The sequence below is a fragment of the Macrobrachium rosenbergii genome, chromosome 8 (assembly GCF_040412425.1).
Source record: "Macrobrachium rosenbergii isolate ZJJX-2024 chromosome 8, ASM4041242v1, whole genome shotgun sequence".
Classification (NCBI taxonomy): domain Eukaryota; kingdom Metazoa; phylum Arthropoda; class Malacostraca; order Decapoda; family Palaemonidae; genus Macrobrachium; species Macrobrachium rosenbergii.
Window position 1 is genome coordinate 40,292,020 of NC_089748.1, and position 20,262 is coordinate 40,312,281.

General features: G+C 36.2%; 1 protein-coding gene and 2 long non-coding RNA genes across 7 annotated transcripts in view; 1 reads left to right on the forward strand and 2 right to left on the reverse strand.

Annotated features, from left to right (window-relative positions):
• Nucleotides 1-5,795: 5,795 nt before the first annotated feature.
• LOC136840740 (uncharacterized) lies at nt 5,796-6,555 on the forward strand. The gene is made up of 2 exons (XR_010853722.1): nt 5,796-5,905; nt 5,969-6,555. It is a non-coding gene; the product is annotated as an uncharacterized lncRNA (long non-coding RNA).
• A 57-nt stretch (nt 6,556-6,612) lies between these two features.
• On the reverse strand, nt 6,613-12,906 carry LOC136840739 (uncharacterized). 2 transcript variants are annotated; one of them, XR_010853721.1, is made up of 4 exons: nt 12,399-12,906; nt 8,252-8,369; nt 7,672-7,855; nt 6,613-7,192 (listed from the first exon to the last, which is right to left on the reverse strand). It is a non-coding gene; the product is annotated as an uncharacterized lncRNA (long non-coding RNA). The 2 variants fall into 2 exon arrangements; XR_010853720.1 differs by having other exon boundaries at nt 6,615-7,186; nt 12,399-12,903.
• Nucleotides 12,907-19,078: 6,172 nt separating this feature from the next.
• The window catches only part of LOC136840741 (Fanconi anemia group D2 protein), a 123,944-nt gene continuing 122,760 nt past the window's right edge, over nt 19,079-20,262 (reverse strand). For 2 of the 4 annotated variants that reach the window (XR_010853723.1, XR_010853724.1), the window contains exons 28-29: nt 19,551-19,861; nt 19,079-19,481 (exon numbers count right to left, since the gene is read on the reverse strand). Coding sequence is in view for 2 of the 4 variants with exons in the window: in XM_067107565.1 (XP_066963666.1) it covers nt 19,709-19,861 (153 nt within the window). In the remaining 2 variants the exon portion in view is untranslated. Of the gene's footprint in view, nt 19,862-20,262 lie in introns of all 4 variants that reach the window. The other 2 variants (XM_067107565.1, XM_067107566.1) reach the window with 1 other exon arrangement.

Genomic DNA, 20,262 nt, shown 5'->3' on the forward strand with positions numbered 1-20,262 from the left:
CACTGGTTTCATGCGTATTGTGCTTTTTAGTCACTGGTTTCATGCTTATGTGCATTTTTAGTGACTGGTTTCATGCTTATTGTGCATTTTTAGTGACTGGTTTGGTGTGCTTTAGTCTTATTGTGCATTTTTAGTGACTGGTTTCATGCTTGTTGTGCATTTTTAGTGACTGGTTTCATGCTTATTGCATTTTTTAGTGACTGGTTTCATGCTTATTGTGCATTTTTAGTGACTGGTTTCATGCTTATTGGTTTCATGCATTTTTTAGTCACTGGTTTCATGCTTATTGTGCATTTTTAGTGACTGGTTTCATGCTTATTGTGCATTTTAGTGACTGGTTTCATGCTTATTGTGCATTTTTAGTGACTGGTTTCATGCTTGTGCATTTTTAGTGGTTTAGTGACTGGTTTCATTTGTGACAGTGCTTTTTAGTCACTGGTTTCATGCGTGTTATTTTTTAGTCTGGTTTCATGCTTATTGTGCATTTTTAGTCACTGGTTTCATGCGTATTGTGCATTTTTAGTCACTGGTTTCATGCGTATTGTGCATTTTAGTGACTGGTTTCATGCGCATTGTGCATTTTTAGTGACTGGTTTCATGCGTGTTGTGTTCATTGTGCATTTTAGTGACTGGTTTCATGCGTATTGTGCATTTTTAGTATTGTGACTGGTTTTCATGCTTATTGTGCATTTTTAGTGACTGGTTTTCATGCTTATTCTGCCTGGTTTTAGTTGGTGACTTTCATGTTTGTGCTACATTTTTTTGACTAGTTTCAGGCGTTTGTAGTTTAATCACTGTTTAAATGTTGAAATTTCCCGGAAAAGTATGACGTAAAGTTCCAGTTCACTTTTGTAATACCTGTTATGTTATAACTGATAACTGGTATAAATCCCCAATGAAGGTGAAAAGTACTTGTTCCTAGATCTCTTGCATTAGACAAATACCCATTCTGGGCCATAAACATAATTTGGAAGAATAACGAAGTATGTTTAGGTTATAACAGGATGCAGCATAGTTTTAGTAAGTGTAAAAGGCAGCAATGATTAGGAGAAAAAATTGATAAGTGAAAGTCAAAACTCGAGAATATTCCTGCATAGGGTTACTGTACTGCCTAAAATGGAAAAACTGCTTTATCTGCAAATTTTCGGAAATGCCACCCACTGGGCTCGTGAAACACTTGTACAGTTACTGCAGTTTCAGAATGATTCTTCAATGCTTTATTTGGGGCCCCATTTGCAGTATCTGCAAAATCAGTAAGGGCAAGGGAAAACTGCAGTATCTACAATTTTTGGTATTTTTGCAGATAATGCAGGCTTCACTGTTTTAGGTAGTGTATTAAAGAATTTTCGATAGCTGTTTGATTTAACGTGCCAAAAAAATACTTCTCGCCTAATTGGTTTTTTCTTTCAGGTGTTGATTGCTGTACCACTGAGAAGCTTGTGAATGGTGGAACCCAAGGACTGAACGTCAGTGAGACCCATTGTGACTTCCAGCCTCAACTACTGGCTATTGAACAGTTCATGAGTACGAACCTAAAAGGAATATAATTTTAAGGTGAACAAGTTACCCTTGAGGGGACTGCTGGAACAGGTAGAAATGGATGTAAATAGTTTAATAAACTGAATAACATCCTGTAGACTTCTTTCTAACCCCTGTTAATATTATTGTGGGCATAGCATTACTATCTAATAACATAAAACTGGATGGATTTTGTAGCGTGTACAAGGAATTATTTTTAATGTGTGGGTGTCAAATTCAAATTCTAGCCGCTCTAATTTGGCATAAACTGCACAGTAATTTGGTATATGGAAGTGAGAGTCCAAACTAGGAATGAGTGCAAAATTGTCTAGTCAGGTTACTTATACCACACTTAATGGTGAAATCAGGGTTTAATGTAAGTTCTCAAAAAAATGTATTAATTGAATATACGAAATCTTGTAGTGGCTTTCAAATTCTTAGTGGATGGTGTAGATAAACTGAATGAACTACCTATTGACTTATTCTAACCACTGCTGGAAGTAGATGTGCTTGGAACTTTATAAATAATGCTTATATCCTGCACGGATTTTAGTGTAATACTAAGGTATTCTGTACGTGTAGTGGTCTTCAATCCTGAGTCTCGAAGCTAAGCAATTTGGTATAAACTGCAGAGTAATTTAGTATGAGAAGTGACGTCGAACTAGGAATAAGTGTAACAAATTTGTATTGAAGTCCTAGCTACGTTTATACCTATATATGGTGAACGATTTAACGTTAATGTAAACTTTCAAAAATAGGGTAATTTGAACATACAAAATCTTGTAGACTCAAATTTTTTGCTGTTGGTTTCCACTTTCTGAGGAATATGCACGAGTTTAATGTTTAAATGGTTTTAAAGTAATATTTTTGTGGCTAGGCAACTTGCTAATTAGCTACACTTAATGACTTCTTTTATAATAAATTTTAGCTAAGTGTTCCTTAAAACTGCTGAAAAATTAGGTAACGAAATATCCAGGTATTGTGGAGGCCAAACAGGTAAATATGCATAGACAAGAACGTGCATAAAAGCAGAATGCTTTCTGGATATGATTCCTTGAAGCTGTATCATCTGAGTTCAAATTACGGAGACCTTATTCTGTAATTTTGAACAATAAGAGGTTAAGTTAGGGTAGAAACTGAAACTTGAACAGTAAAACAACTTAATACTTTGTAGACTTCTAAAATCCAAGTAAAGGCGTTGCTCTTTCAGTACCAGAGTTTTCAGTGTAAGGTTTCAGGGACTTGAATTTGCAGGCAAACTTTTAATAAAATTTCGTACTAGGTGTCATTTGAACTAACAAAACCTGCTCAATGCAGCGTTATGTGCATGCAGTAGTTAATGAATTAGGTTGTAAGAGAAGTGGAGTGCTTTTAGATGGCTGGTCTCAATTGTCAAGTTAAAAACTTTATTCTGGGCATGGTAAGGCCCCAAACTGTCTAAACAATGGACAATGGTACTATAAAAATTTTAATGTACAGAATATTTCTGGTCTTCACGGCCATGATTTGAAGGCATTAGTAAATACTAGTCCTTGAGTATATGCAGCTGTTACCCCTCACCAGTTCTGAGTTTTCATTGGGATGGAGACATGCCAGTGTAAACCCAACACCACCAAATGGTTTTGATTAATAAAACTGTGGGCTGAGCTTGGAGTTTCCATTCCTCTATCTTGTGGTTTAAACCACAGTAAATTACCTGGTGTCACTGTCCACCTTGGTCTGGTGGTGTACTATTTCTCGACGGAATGGTTACCCAAAACGTTGAGGAGTCAAACTACTTAATCCGTTGGTTCTAATGTGGATACTATACCTGTTCTTTTTAGTGTCCTTATGGAAGGCATTTGTACTAATTTTAATTTCCTGAACATTACTAACAGGAATGGCCTCACAGGTGGGTGGGGAGGAAGCCCTGTTTGGTTAAGCAACATTTTTAATCGAGAGCAAAGTTTGGCTTGAGCCTTGTTCTCAGTTTTCGAGTCCTGTTAATTGGATGGCAAAATGTTCACCACTAATATTGAAAGTACAGCTAATGGAGTTCATTTGAAATGCTTCAATCACTTAACGGTTATGACAACGCTGCTTAATAAATTGTCTAAATAGTAAGGTCAAAGGCCAAAACCCGAACATACTTTTACACCTTTATTGGGGTAGTTGTTTCGAGCAGTACTTTGTCTACAAATTAAAATTAAATTATAATTATAATAAAATTCATAACACAGGAGAATTAATATAAAAGGTTTAAAAGATGGCTAATCAAAATAAAAGCAAAATAGTTTCACAAAGGTGAGACAAAATCACTAGTATACAAACCTGTAAAACGCAGACTAAAAAGTGAGGTTAGGCCCCATTTCTAGCCAAGGAAGGCTTTTATCTTGGAGTATAGTACTTCTTAAATTTCGAGGTTTGCAGCAAACTGAGCAGTGGTTAAAACAAAAATCTGTAAAGTGATCAGTCTACTGTACTCGCAGTGTACTCTAATTTGCACAGTAACTAGGTCTTGAAAGATAACCATACAAAATGACTTGCCGAGATGATCAAGCCATCTCATCCTAGTTGATCTGGTAGTTCTTGTAAGTGGCATCACAACCACTGCACTGCCATTTATAGATCAGATTGGACCGAAGGCTTTTTGGTATGGCGTCTTAAAATTATCTAATTTTGCAAAGAAGTATATTTTATATCCAGCTGAGGGTAACCAATGGACAAAATAGAAATTGCATTTTTAAATCGTAACTGTGTTCCAATAAAGGTTCAAGGTAAATAAATGGTTCTTTGCATTAGGGGTGGTATCGGGTTATGTTTACGTGGTTTACATATTTCTAAAGTAAAATGCTGTAATGGGTTTTGGCTTTGGTGTCCTTACTAATATGTACAGTTGATGGCGTTTCTCTGCTGGTATACACACTGCTGTGATTCTCTAAATAGGCTTTATTGCCAAGACTTCATGTAAATCTTCGTAGGCTGCTTTGTGAAATGTTCTCATTAGCTTTTGCTCTTGTCAATGTGTGAAATGACACATTCTTACGGTTTTATCTTGCGCCTTATTTGCAGAATGATGTAAGAACTCTTGATGTATAGTTTCCAGGTTGATTCAATTATGGGATATTGTTGTATGCCGTTTTATGGTGTCATATCAGTTAAGGCTCCGGTTTCATGCAGATTTCTTGAAATGGTTTTTTTTTCCCTCAGTCATGCTTAGTCTTTTTAAAGTTCCAAGCTTATTGTAATGGATTTCATTTTTTGCCATACAGTTGAGTTGCAGTATTTGTCTTCACAGTTCTGGATTCTCCAAGTGATTACATCATGGAAATTTCTCCTCTGAATAGGGTACCTGTGCTAATAAAGGCTAGTGTAATCTGAACTAGCTAGTAAGACTGTTTCACTTTCACCTCGTGAAGGAGTGACTCCATTTCACTGAGTGTTGTCTTATGGAGAGGTAAAATATTGCTTTGTCTGGTCAAGCTTCCTAAGGGTAATTCACCTGATTGATTGCAACCTTAGTCTTAAACATACCTCTCGCTTGGCTTGTGTCAGCTATATAGACAGTGATTTGGTTTATACTTCTATTCATGTCGATTCAAGTCTTATCCAACCTGTGCTTGGTACATCATGAGTCGAAAGCTCAATCACAGAAATAAATGAAAATAGGAGGCAGCCTGGCACTTCAGCTAAAGCAACTACCTAAAAGAATGAGAATCACTTAGGCGGCTAGCTCCTCCTCACCCACTGAATAAATATATGGTAGGAAGTATCGTGGACCTTGAAACTAGTTTTAGTAGAGAGTTCCTTTTGGCTACGTTACTTACAAAATCGTAGACAAGTGTAAGTAGACTCAACTGGTGTAGGTAGATGGCGTAGTCATTGAACAGTTTTAAAAGTTAGTAGGCATTAATCTTTTCATTAATCAGGCCGTCAAACGAACTGGTTTGTATTAAGGTTCATGTATTCTTGTACTTGGCTGCATGTAGTGTGTTTTTGTTGCATTTCTTGAAAAACATTACCTCAATTTTGTACTTTTCAATTGTCAAACTTGATATTTATTGCGTGAAGTTTTCAATTGTTAAACAAGATTTGAATGTTCATTTAGTAAGGAATTTTGTACTTTTCAACTCTCAAACTTGAGATTTATTGCGTGAACTTTTCAATTGTTAAACTTGAATGTTCATTTAGTAAGGAATTTGAATACAAAGTCAAATTTGTCCTTAATTCAGTCTTTAATAGACAACTGCAGTTAGCCCCGTGCACATTCTAAAAGCTACCTTTTTAACACCAGGTATCAAAGTCTGGATCTCCGGGGCGTAAACTGAAGAGGCAGGACCATGATCAGCCAGAGACCTTCAAGCAAACCTAAGAGTCAGCATGCTGTGTGGTTGTCTAGACAGTTGAGGTTATGAACGATTTTAGAAGCAGTGGAAGTGGTTCTACAATCCTGTCAGAGGGCCAGTTTGAGGTCATGAACGATTTTAAGGAGCAGCGTAGGCGGTTCTACAAATCCCGTGAGAGGGCCACTGATTATGCCCTGCACTTCGGAAAGGCTGAATACTTGAGGCTATGCCACTCCAACAGCCTGAAGGGGCAGAAATTTCCTTGTCTTTGAAAATCCACATCAAGACTTAAGAGTTGAAAGGTGCCCCCAGCAATCCTCGATGTCCGAGTGAAGGGGGTTAATGAGCCTACTTTGAAGTTACACTTGTCAAGCAGCGAATGTGGTCCTGTGAGTATAAAGGGACCCAACTGTAGAAACTCCTCCCCAGTCTAGTCCTACGAATGAAGATAACACCGATTGCTAATACTTCAACAGAAAAGAAAAGAATGTGATCTCTCCAGACAGAGATCCAGACTGAGTATCAGTTAACAACAGTTCCTGTGTGATGATGATATCTAAGTCTTTGTCTTTTACCAATCAAAGACTTTTACCAATTTTAAGGAAGAATCCTGCAGGTTCTTTTTCTTTGGGAATAAGTTCCTCTTTGTCGTTACTTACATACTTAATTTAGGTGTATTATATGAATGGACAAATAAAAGATGAAGTTGCAATATCCAAGGTTTTATTTATTAGCTCCTAGAATAGTCGGGGTACATCAAAAACGCTGACGGTTCTAGTCTCCCATTAAAGAATTTAACATTCTAAATAGCTGTGTATTAAGTTTCCAGGTGAACTAAAGAGTATTCAATAACTGAAGCACGGTAAAAACCACGTGGTCATCATAAGGTTTTCCCTTACAAAGATGACCACGTCCTTGTTTTCCCCACTCCACGAATTTTCTTAAACTCCCCCTCAGTTGATAATCTCAATTATTTGAGAAATTTCTGCTGCACGTTAGCAGCAGCGTTCAAAAGCTTCATTGATGACGAGCAGCCGGAACAATGCAGTTAACAGCAGGTTTCTTCGCCTGTAGGTCACTGCTGCAGGAGCAGATTTCTTAATCTGCCGGTCTCCTCCTCTGCACGTTATCAGCAGAAGCGCTGAGGATATGTTATCTCGTGATTGAAGATGAGCCAGAACAACGGAGATTGATTTCTACACCTGCAGAACTCTGCTGCACGTTAACAGCAGCAGCGCTGAGCAACCGTCTTTTATCTCTAGGTTACCTAGAAAAGCCACAGCAATACAGATGTGATAGACAACTTGCCAAATGCTCCGTTCCATTTCTGTATAGCCAACAGCCTGAGCCTGAAATGAGTAAAAATATCTTTAAGATCTTCAGTACATTTGTACACTAGAATTTAAATGTTAAGTCTTAAATTTCCAGGGCTTTTGAAAAATCTTTGCACTGTCAAGTTCCCACGGCTTTAAGCTACAACTTACCCCTCATGTAAATTTACCTCTGTCAATAATAAAATTATTTCGTGGAGAGAAAACCGTAAAATCTTTGTCATGTGCATATCACTGTTCATTTTATGAAAATGTAAAAGATGAGCATATGGAAATTTTAGATATAATCACAAGTTAAAAAATTTAAGAAATTACCAAACTTTATTAATGTCCAGAATTTGGCAAATAGCTCTTCCACAATCAAATTTAAAGTTAAGTTTGCCTCCTTCAGCTATGTTCAAGAAACTACATTATTTTGCCAAGCTTGTTAAAATGACATAGATAACAATGAACACTTTATGTAAAATAAACCTCATACCAGGAAAACTACACATTACCTTGATTCAAAGCATACAGCAGAAATCAACGCAACGTAGAAATATGAAAACCAATCTGATCCTTCTCAGGAAATTACTTGAAACTGACTCGTAAACATTCTATTGCTATTGTACTCCATATCTTCAAAGCATTACCCACGAAGGTTCACGTCAACTGTCCAGTCGTTGGTGAGAAAAGCTTCCTCTGCAAAATTTCAAAGGGCATTAGTCATCCATGAAAATATTTGGCAAAGATGTATTAATGTTAATTCTGAATGACGAACCGACTGATGATATCGAATGCAGCATATTCTCTTCAGCTCATGAGCAGCAGATGAAACAAGATCTACTTTTGATTTTTGTCTGAATTTTAAAACTGACATTCTTAAAACAATTTTAAATGACTTACGAGATGATTAAATATTTCTTAGCATATTTCTGGTCATACTGTGTATGAATTTGAACAAGAAAACACTGGATTACTTCAGTTTACCCAACCGGTTACTCATTCTGGCAGTTCTGCCTCACTGTAGGGCATATCTACTGTTGAAACTGATACTGACTAGGCCTAAGGGCCTGTTAGGGTGAAGTGATACATTACCTTAAGCATCCGAAACCACAAGCGTTTAGCAATATTCTTTGCAGTACTATATTCAGTTGCCACGTTACCAGTAGTCACAAAGCTTAAAGCAGGCATTGGTGAGAACAGCAGTTTAGCTCTGCAAAATTTCAAGGAGCATTAGTTATTCACATCAAAATGTTATGTATTACTGTTCCAGTAATGTTAATTCAGGGTGAAAGACTGACAGTCAAATATTACCATCAATTAATTTGTCATTAAGGAGTGATCCTTGCATTTTACTAAGGGTGTCTTAGGATTTTATATAAAGCATTATGTCTAATTTTGAGTTGTAATGGTTTAAAAACATTGACAGAAAACTTAACACATGAAAATTAGTTCATCTAAATGACTCTGGTAGATGCTTATCACTCGTAATACCACAACTAATTCTGCAATGTACTTCTCAAGAATGATTTGCCAGAAAGCTAACACTCTTAGTACAACAACCATCAATTCCGCAATGCATTTCTCACAAATGATATACCAGAAAATTTTAACTCATAGTACCACAACCATCAATTCTGCAATGTACTTCTCAAGAATGATTTACCAGAAAGCTATCACTCGTAGTACCACAACTATCAATTCTGAAATGTGCTTCTCAAGAATGACTAACCAGAAAACTATTACTTGTAGTACCACAACCATCAATTCTGCAATGTACTTCTCAAGAATGTTTTTATCAGATAACTATTACTTGTAGTACCACAACCATCAATTCTGCAATATTCTTAAAAATAATTTACCAGAAAGCTATCAACCGTAAAGCCACAACCATCAATTCTGCAGTGTACTTCTCAAGAATGTTTTACCAGAAAGCTATCACTCGTAGTACCACAACCATCAACTCTGCAGTGTACTTCTCATGAATGATTTATCAGAAAGCTATCAATCGTAGTACCACAACCCTCAATTCTACAATGTACTTCATAAGCATGATTTACCAGAAAGATATCAGTTGTAATGTCACAACCACCAATTCTGCAATGTACTTCTCAGGAATGATTTACCAGAAAGCTGTCACTCGTAGTACCACAACCCTCAATTCTGCAATGTCCTTAAGAATGACTTACCGGAAAGCTATCACTAGTAGTATACCACAACCACCAATTCTGCAATGTTCTTAAGAATGACTTACCAGAAAGCTATCATTCGTAGTACCACAACCATCAATTCTGCAAAGTACTTCTCAAGAATGATTTATCAGAAAGCTATCACTCATAGTACCACAATCATCAAATCTGCAATGTACTTCTCGAGAATGATTTACCAGAAAGCTGTCACTCTTAGTACCACAACCATCAATTCTGCAAAGTACTTCTCAAATATGATTTACCAGAAAGCTATCAATCGTAATACCACAACCATCAATTCTGCTATGTACTTCTCAAGAATGATTTACCAGAAAGCTATCAACTGTAGTACCACAACCATCAATTCTGCAAAGTACTTCTCAAATATGATTTACCAGAAAGCTATCAATCGTAATACCACAACCATCAATTCCGCAATGTACTTCTCAAGAATGATTTACCAGACAACTATTACTCGTAGTACCACAACCATCAATTCTGCAACGTACTTCTCAAGAATGATTAATCAAAGCTATTAATTGTAATACCACAACCATCAATTCTGCATGCACTTGAGGACTTTAAAAGTATTTAGATACGAAATATTACATTGTGCTTGTCAGCAAATCACTTTCAAGACATATCTAGCATGCCTTCAAATCACAGATGATCAACTTCGTTACCTATTTTGCAAGTTCAAATTCCTTTCCTGCTTTAAATGTTTCTAAATTACAAATTACTGTTTTAACAAAGCCTTCTGCTTACTATGTAGGGGTCGTGGTTTGTCAACAATGCTGTGTAAAGCCAACCTATAACTAGGCCAAAATCACCTTAACAGCCATCTGAACCTAAATTATTCGGTAATTCTTAATTTTTCATCAACGGTTTAACATAATTCGTGAATGCTTAGAATTCCGGCAATTAAACTTAGCAAATGCTTAGCAAGTTCTAGCCCAGCACAACATTATAAGTACGTCCAGTAGTTTAAATCGCTTTCTGGTGCTGTACATTAACCACGGTATTTTTCATCATGGCGTCACGTATCACAGACACCTGTAAATATTGTTTGTTCTAGCACGATAATACTGCAAATGTTCTCTCATGAGTCATTTTAACTTTGACGGTAAATTTTATTTTAAGCCTAAAGTTGTAACAAAATTTACAAAAGCCTAATTTTAGGCATGTTCTTTTAACTCCTCGTGTTAGGTAACTACCACGGGCTACCAAAATTGCAGCTTATCAAAAAAACGCATTCCAGTATTGTGAGTCCTATACTGCATCTGCTGGCCGATCAATTTTCAACTAAAATTTACTAAAAGTGATCCAAAGCCACTATTCTGATACCAGTGAACCCAGAATTTGAAATTGAATCTAATACCAAAAATCTCGATACTTCGCACTAAATGTGATTAGCCTATGGAACACTTTTGCCACATTTAAAAGCTTTCTTTTAAATTTATAAGAACTCTGGCAATTCGTGAAATACAGTAAAAATTCTAAGTAATAGTAGTTTAGCATTGCTTCTACATTCGTTATGTACTCCATTTACGCTGGACTTATAACCCAGAACAGCCCGACCGCAGCCTACATGAAGTTAAAAGTCAAACACCGTCATGCTTTTTGTCAAGGCAAAAATGTTAAAATTCCGAACATCACAGTAACTGACTGAACACCACTGATTGAAAAGCTTTTAAATACAAGCTAATATTAGCCGAAGTGTTCTTACACTAAGACATTCTTGAAGCAGTCCTAAAAATTTTAAAAAGTATGCTCCTACACTTAGACGCATCCGAGATTCCATTCAAATTACCGTTACATTAAGCGATTTTAAAAGAGACCATTGTCTTAGGCTATTCCATGTAGGTCAAGATGCCTCTGAACTGCAAAGTCTCTGCCAGTAATAAACCCATGTTTTTCGTTAAATATTTCACATAACTTTTCGTAGTAATATTCTGAAGCTTATCACGCATCCATTCACTAATTCACTGAGACTATAAACACCGACTCCTTAGTACTAATGTATTTGCATTAAAACTCGAAGTTAGTCGTATTGCACCAAAAACGGAATTCAATTATAATCACGTGATCATAAATCATCATAAGCTTTCGTAAAGTCTGATCAGAAAGTATTTTACCATCAAAAAACATGTAAGAGCCGATAAACTGACGTGAACGTAAAATGGTCGGAAGGGTTTGCTGATCGACATAGCCAAGACCGCTACGAAATTATCAGTCTGCAATATGGATATGACAAAATTGTTAATTTTACTCATTCAATTTATAACAAGTAATGCAATTGGAGACTCGAACCATCTTGAGGAATTTCGGACACTGGGGTAGGGATAGAGATAACCAATCTAAGTAATAAAAAAATGAGTTCCCAATTACACACAACTATCGTTACCTTTCAGTATTCTATTGGTATGTCGCAGACTAAACTGATATTACACGGGTAAGGATATCTACATTAAACTAAAAATAACTTAAACGAGTCATTTTGACGTGATCTTTACTCTAGAAACACTCCAAAACAAAGTCCGCATCGGTGCCATACTATACAAAACCATTAAAATCACGTTTTCCAACGTCGAATACCTCAACCAAACACTAAGATTGCTATAACCTGTCGTGTATATGCAGGATATATTTACGATCGAATCCTGCAGACAGCCTTCGGCCGAGTAAAACTAATCGAAACTAGACAGGGAAGCCTAAAACACCAGTCAACTAGATTGAAGTTCTCAAATCCTATAAAAATTATTCATCAATACAAACTGAAAACAGTGTGAAGTTCGACTTCCTGCAACAGTTTATCTCTCAAATTCAATTCCCATTCTTTCGCAAATCTGAAGTCTAAAAAATACACGCAAGTCCAGTGGATATTACACAACTAATAAAAAAGGTCTCCCCCGACACTCATGAAAAAATCTACAACAGTCCCATGGAACAGCATCGATAAGGAATAATCTTCAACGCAATGTAAAAACTAGCAAACACATTTCACAATACCCATACTTATATAGTATACAAAATCAATCTTATGGAGGACTTACCAATATCTCAAAAGGGCACTAAACACATAAGAAACTTTCCATCACTAGCCGGCGACACGAAGTTGTAGAATGGAAGAAACTCTTGGAGGCGACTCACAGCAAATAGTCAAGGACGAAAAAAAAAAGTTATGATACTACAAAGTTCCGAAGTTTTCTTTAATGTCCTTGGGATACAGGTAGCGCCACCTGAGACCCTCATTATTTCAGTTCATCTTGAGAAGGAAATGGGTGAATGGTCTTGAACAAAGATGAATAGAAAACGAGTGATTGACTATCTCTGCCGAGATGCGGAACCCACAGATACTGAACTATCGAAACTGTATCAGCGAAATATAGTTTTATTTAAACTTCTTATAACAAATTATTTTATATTACTTTGTTTTATCAACTACATCGAAATGAAGAAACTACAAATAGAAACATCTTGAGCATTAGGTTCTGGTTCCTAAGCGCTCACTCCGCAAACACAGTTGCGGGCACACTACACGATTCTCATGAGGTGCGAAGCTTTATTCCCTTGAATACATTTTTACACTTTTATTTTTACTTTACATTATATCAATACAATTTTTCTCAGTTTATTTTTTCTTTACATTATATATATTATTTAACAGTTTTTCATTTAATTTAGCACCCTACCCTTAACCTCCCAAATGATCCTTAATATTTCAATTTATTTACTTTTATGACTCCTCCTTTTTTGTTACTGTTGCTTTTTAACTGGTGCCGTTGTTTTCTGGGTTGGTGACGTCCTTTATTTTCATGGCTATTCTTATGTATTCACTAGTTTTCTGTTCAGGGCTTTCAGAGTCTCTAATGTTAAGTTTTCTATTTTTGTACGGTTTTACCTGAACAAATGTTCTGTGCTGTCCTCCTCTATTCTGCAGTTATCACAGACCTCATCATTATATCTTCCCCGGTAGTTAGCTTTCCAGGTCCAACATATTCAGCCTGGTTTTCATTAATAAGCATGCATCCCTTTGTCTCTAGTTCCCTTAGATACTTATTTTCTTCAAAGTTATCTATGAATCTCAGCTTCTTCATTTCTTTCTTCTTTTTTCCAATGTCTTTTCGATATCTTGCGTTATTCTTCTCTTAACTTCCTGTTTCAGTTCTTTTTGTATTTTCCCATTCCATTTATATCTATATTGTACTTTTTACCTATCTTTTCTATGCCTTTTGTCCTTTACAGCCCGTGAAGCTCTTAACTGGTCTTCTACTATTTCTTTGATTAGCCTTTTCTTGTCTGAATTTATAATATTGTGGAATAGCATTATTTTCTTGTATTCAATTCTATAGGCAACTGGCCATATGCCGGACTCCTTAAAATTCCCCAGTAGGGCGTGCCCTTTGGCTGTTCATACATTCCTCGGAGGATCCTGTATTGCATTTGCTCTAGAGCGTTTGACTCGTTTTCTGTTAAGTTGCTCCAGGTCTCTATGTTGGCAAATAATGTTGGGACCACCACTGTTTCATAGAACTTTTCCTTACTTCTAATGCCATATTTCCAACTTTCTTTACGTCTTCATATTTTCTTATTTCTCTTAGTAGGTACTCTACTTTTGTTTTCTCGATTTAATACTTGTTTCTTGTGAACCATTTTGGTTGTACCACTCTCCTAGGTATTTATATTCGCTTACACTACTAATTGGGCCGTTTTTAATTCTGTTCTTATGTGGACTGTCTGGCCTTTGTTCTTCTATCTATTATCAGCACTGCTGACTTGCTTGGCTTAGTGTTAAATTTGAACTTTTCAGTTGCTCCAGGCTGCGGCAGTTGCCAATTGCCATTTCTATACCTTCTTTCCTGCTGGTGGGGGAACATTATATCATCAACAAATATTAGGGACTCTATTTCTATATTCCTTATGATTGTTATGTTCTTCCTGCTTATTTCATTCACTTTGTCTGTTGCTATGCTGCATAGTTTTGGGCCGTAAATTGTACCCTGCCTTACATTTTCTGTAATTTCGATAGCGCCTGTTTCTCCACAGGGCATCTTATGACTGCTTTGCCGTTCTCATTCATCTTTCTTATCAACAGTGCATCTTTCCATCCTATCATTTTCCCAATCTCTTTAATGCAGTCCTTCAGGTCTAGTTTGTCAAAACATTTATACGCATCTCCAAACCATATGTACGTCGGGCTCCAAGCACTGTGTTGTAGTCAATCACTGCGTTCAGGGTTAGCAGGTGATCAACTGTGGATCTTCCTTCTATGCCACCACATTGGAATCGGCTTATCTTTTGGTTTATTTTTCGTTTGTTAATTCCAACCTCACTTTTTCAAATACCTTGCTTATGTTACTCGTGATAAATATTCCTCTCTTGTTTTCTAATTCTAATTTGCTTCCTTTTTGTGAAGTGATAGTATTTTCATTTTCTCCCATTCGTCAGGAGTGTTTAACTCCTCTTCTATTTGCCCAATTAAGAGTGCCAGGCTTTCGGTCATTTCTGTCCCATACTTTTTATCATTATGTTATTTATTCCTTGGCTGTCCGGGGTATATTTATTCTTCAGCTTGCTTACTGCTCTTTCTACTTCTTGAATGCTTCTTGACCTCTGGATCTGGATTTTTTCCGTTTTTCTCGTCCCGCATAGCGACGTCCATTTCTGGTATTGTATATTAATTTCTTCTGCCAGTTTCCCTACTTTATCTTCAGGTTTGTCTAATATGAACAAATCTTTGTAATATTGCTCATATTCTCTTCTAATTTCTTTCACGTTTTCTATTATTTTCCCTTCCTTATTTTTTATTGCCACCATGTTGTTTGACTTTGTGCCGTCAAGTTTTTTTCTTGACGTCCCAGAAGGCTGCTCCATTTACTCCCCCTTTCGATTTTATTTCGGCTGCTGTTTCCTTAATCCTGATTCCATCTACCTTCCTTTTTTCTCTCTAATAATATATTCACTTATTAATCTCTCCTGTACTTGCCTTAGCCTCTTCTCTTCTGTACTTCTAGACTTTTTGTTCTCTCTTTTGATCCTCCTTCTGGCCCTCATTAGGTCTCTTAATACTTTTGTTTTTTCTTTCCTTTTTCTCTTTGCATCTTTTCATGCATTTGCTTAATATTTTGTCTAGTTCTGTTTGCCATTTGGTGTACTTCTTTTTTATGTCACCTTTTTCTCTTGCTATGTCTACCAAGGCTTGTCTGTCTCTGCACTCTTTTAGCTTTTTTATGTCTACTCTGTATTTTTTCTTCCTGCTTCTCTCCCACACTAATCTCAGTTCATGACCACTCACAGCACAGTGGTCAGAGTGTACAGTTCAGATGTTATTCTGTAGGGAGTTATTTCTTTTGTTTCGTCTATTTCCATTATCTGTATTCCTTCTTCATCGTCTTCTTTTATCATTACATAATCTATAATAGACTTCTGTGTGTTTGTATTCTTGTCCATGTTCCTTTGCACTTTCTGTGATTATTTATCACCATAAGTTTATTTTGTCTAATAAGTTTCAGCAATTCTTTTCCTCCTTTTGTTACTTCTTCCTTATTGTTAGAGATGATTTTCCTATTTTGCAGTTGAAGTCCCAAGGATCATGACTTTTCACTGTTTTCTTCTGCTTTATTTATTTCTTCTTCTATTGAGGAGTACATACTTTTCAGCTGGTCATTTTGCACTTCCCTTCCTGAGGGCATATATGACACCTAGTCTTATCTTGTTTGTGCCATTGTTAATGCTGACCCAGATGGATTCGTGAGATATGTTTTCTCCTTTGGTTTGAAGTGTGACACTTGCCAGCTCATTTTAATGCCTATTATGACTCCTCCTCCATCTTTCTTTCTATTGTTATGAAATACTTTGTAGCCAGTTATTTCCACATACTCATTTTCATGTAAGTGAGTTTCTGTTAACACACAATTACTGGGTCCACCTTTTCGATTATTTCTTTTAGGGATTCTAATTTTGACTTTATGCCTAATATTTACATAGTATATTCTACAGTTCGTATATAGTCTTTTTTCTTTATACTTCTTCTTGTCTTCTTACATTTGTTTTTGTCTTGTCCTCTTTTTCTCTCTACTGTCTTCTCTCTAGGTATTGCCCTCTCGTGTTGTGTCTATTATGGGGTTTCTTAGTACTTCTGCCCATGAAGCTGGGTTTGGCTTCTCTACTTGCATATTCCTCATTTCTAAAAAATGGATCTTGTGCGCCACTTCCTCCATTCTCTCTCTTAGTCTTTCCATTTCTTGTTTTGTAGTGTCTTCTTGAGTTGTTTTCCTTATCTGGCTACTCCTTTCAGGGTTTGTGTGTTGTAACACCTGAAACGGCACCCTCTCTCGTCCATGGGCATGGCTCCCTATTTATGTAGTACTGGCACATGTCCTCATCCTCATCCCATCTCATTCTTTTGTTTTGGCTCTTGGTTCTTTCTGAGTAATTTCCCCTTTCATTTATTATCTCCTTATTTTGACTTCTTATTCTGTGATTGTACCTACAGTTTCTACCATATTTGCAATACCCCTCTTTGAAATACTTACATTCTACCCTTAGGCCAGCTGTGGAATCGTCATTGAAAGTATTCTTCTTCTTTCAAGCATGAACGAAGATGAAAATCTTGCATTAGGGAACATTCTGATCGTACTAACCATAAATGCTTTAAAATTACCCTCTATTAATCACATATTAGATAGAAAAAAATACAAAAATGTTACAGTTCAATAAGCATGTACTTTCGATTATCCTCACAGCAAAGCCTAACAGTTCCGGTCGCCCAAAAAAGTAAAGTTGCATTGATTGAATATGAAATTTAGGTCTTGAAGACCAAGTGCCGGAACCCATCAGGATTATTCAGCGCTGAAAGTTGCATTGAATAGCCTATTGCAATTTTAAAGTCTTTTTACATATAATACACTAGGCAGGTAAGACTATGTGTAATTATTTCACATTCACTTTGTTATTTTCAGCATTGTGTCATACATTAACTTTCTAGAAACTACATTTCAAATGATAGCGCTAGATTCTGGTATTTTTCATTTTACCATTCTCTGTGATTTATGCCCCACATTTTTCAGCAAAACAAACCAAAATTGTGTGATTGATTTGACCCGAGGTAATAAAGTCTAAAACTTTAAAAAAATACCATAGTTACCAGTATTGTTGCTGATTTAATATTTTTGTTAATCAGCTCAGTGGTCTGGTTAATCTAAGATATACATAACTTTTTTGCACTGGATTTCTAAGCAAGCTACTTTCTTCCCAATTGCAGAGCCTGCACAGATGACAAATGGTTCAACATCGCAGCAACCGATCCTTCATCTCTTGTTTACGCATATTGTTTTTCTTTTAATTAAGAGGTCAATCATTATTATTCTTATCTTCAGAATTATTATCATTAGTAGTATTTTCATACTTGTAAATTTCCTTGATTTTACTTACATCTTTATAAATTTTTTTTTCCCTCTCATCCACAGTGACCCAACCATTCCCTTCAAAAAGCACCTCCCAGACATTCATACCACATTCCACTAAAACAAAAGATGTACGGGCTGCTCTATAAGCAAGGCTGGGATGGCAGACAGCCATCTTACGTATAAGCGAAGAACATCAGCCATTCACTAAACATAACCAGCATCACCCACCAGTCACCACCATCATTCCCCTGTTCTTTCATTAAGGTCAACCATGACCTGCTTTTTCTCCCTCTCACATTCCTCCCTTCCTTTTCAGTCTCCTCATCTCAAGACTGAGACTACGATCTGCTGTTGGTGTGCCTTCATCTTAAGCTTGCCACTTTATCCAAAGGGAACTTGTTCCCCTCCTCTCCAGGCTCTCCTACTCACTGGGACTTGCTGCTATAACACTTTCTCTCTGACTACCCCTTTTCATCTCTGGCCCAGTGGCTAGATTGAGCTGGATGGTATCACCAGTGAGGGCACGGTTCGCAGCATGAACTGTACTTGCACAAACTGTTAATTATCTTTTCTCTTAGCAGAATCTCAATCATCAGCTACAGTCTACTGAAGAGCAAGAGCCCATGCCAGCACAAGGCTGGCTGAATCTAAGTGATAGTAGTTTCCAATTGCTCTGGGGATGGTTTCTAATTGTGGGGGACGAAGTTTAAGAAACTACGAAAGCGAGTAACTAGCTTCAAAAGCTGTAAACAATAATCATCAAGAATTGGTCAATACGTTTCTACTGAACGTTGTGTTGCATTAGCTTCAGTGAACTTCCTGTATTCTAGGCTGATGTTCCCTCAGTACCCTCGAACATAACCTCCAACAATGTTTGTAGTCTATTGTCATTTGTAAAAATTCATAAATATATACAATATTTTGACAGGAGTAGACACCTTAATAGATTGAAATATACAAATTTTACTGTCATCTCCTTTACAACGCCATCTGAATACCTGTAGGTGAGAAAATTCAGAATTATCAATAGCAGGGAAGGTTGCAGAGATTAAGAAAAAACATTTTTTTATTTTTCCAATACTGTGGCCCTAACTTTTGGACAGCATCTTATATGCCCGAAAATACAGTAATTCAACATCAACTTGTTCTGCTACTTTGATCTTTTATTCTCTCTCAAGAACAAATAATTTGGGTGGGCCTTATGAGCTTAGAAATGTGACAATTGTGGTCTCATTAAGCTAATTTATATCAATAACAATATTACACTTCCTTGTCCTTAATACACAAAAGATCTGAGAGAAAGCAGGGATAATTAACTACTGTACTGCACTTTCATTTTTTATAAATTCTTGCCATATAAAATCACCTACAGGTGAGTATATGATTTCAAATGAAATAATTGATGAAAGGAGGTAAGGAACAATTCATGAATAAGTCTTTTTATCGAACATATTCTATAATACCTGATCCTTCTGGATGAGAATATTCTATTACACTAAGAAGGAAACCAACATCTTCATATATAAAAACTGAGCAAGAAAATTATAAAGAAAATTGATAAAACTTATATTTATACATGACTATCAAAATACCTTCCTGTTTGGTACAAAATTCTTTTCAAAACAATACTGATTACATCTTTGAAAATGCATCTTTAGATGCAATCCATTCAAAAGCAAATACACGTAAGCGGTTACATATACAGTACATAAAATAATCCAATTGTGCCTTTATTGGTCAACATGAAAACGATAAATTAAATTACTATATCGAATTAATAAAATAATCCAATTGTGCCTTTATTGGTCAACATGAAAACGATAAATTAAATTACTATATCGAATTAATAAAATAATTCCTTTTAAAATAAACTTTTAACACTTGTCAGGAACCAAAACTTTCAATTCGACTGAGCAGTTAATGACAAGTTCTGACTAAATATTAACAGGTTCTCTTTAAAAGCTAACACTGTAATTTGAACTGCTAGTTGCTCCTTCCACTATTGGCTTGGGGTCCTCTTCTTCATCCAATTCTACATCAGACTGATGATCTTCCTCTTCAACTTCCTCTTCCTCACCATCTTCGGCCTCGGATTCTTCTCTTATAGACTGTCAAAGAAAATTAAAATTCCCAATTGTCAAGTTACAAAAGCTGACGTTAAACAAAACTGTGAATAGTTCAAAACAGAGTAACTAAAGACGAACTTGCTTTCAAGATAAAAATACATTCTGTTAAGAACATCAATAAATAGCACGGAAGCTGAAATTGAAAGAATAACAAAATAACTCCTCTTTCACTTTGTTCAACTCCAAGCACATCAAATACTGGTCTTTAACATTGCTACAGTAAAACAATAACGAAGTTTTTGGAGAATTTCTTGGTCTGCTTCCATTATCATCATTATTAAGGTCTAACGTCAGGCTTTCTCCTACTGAGGCTGGTAGTCTAATGGGTTCTTTAATTTGCATAAATTCTGTACATTTTTTACATTATCTCCCATTTGGTCTTA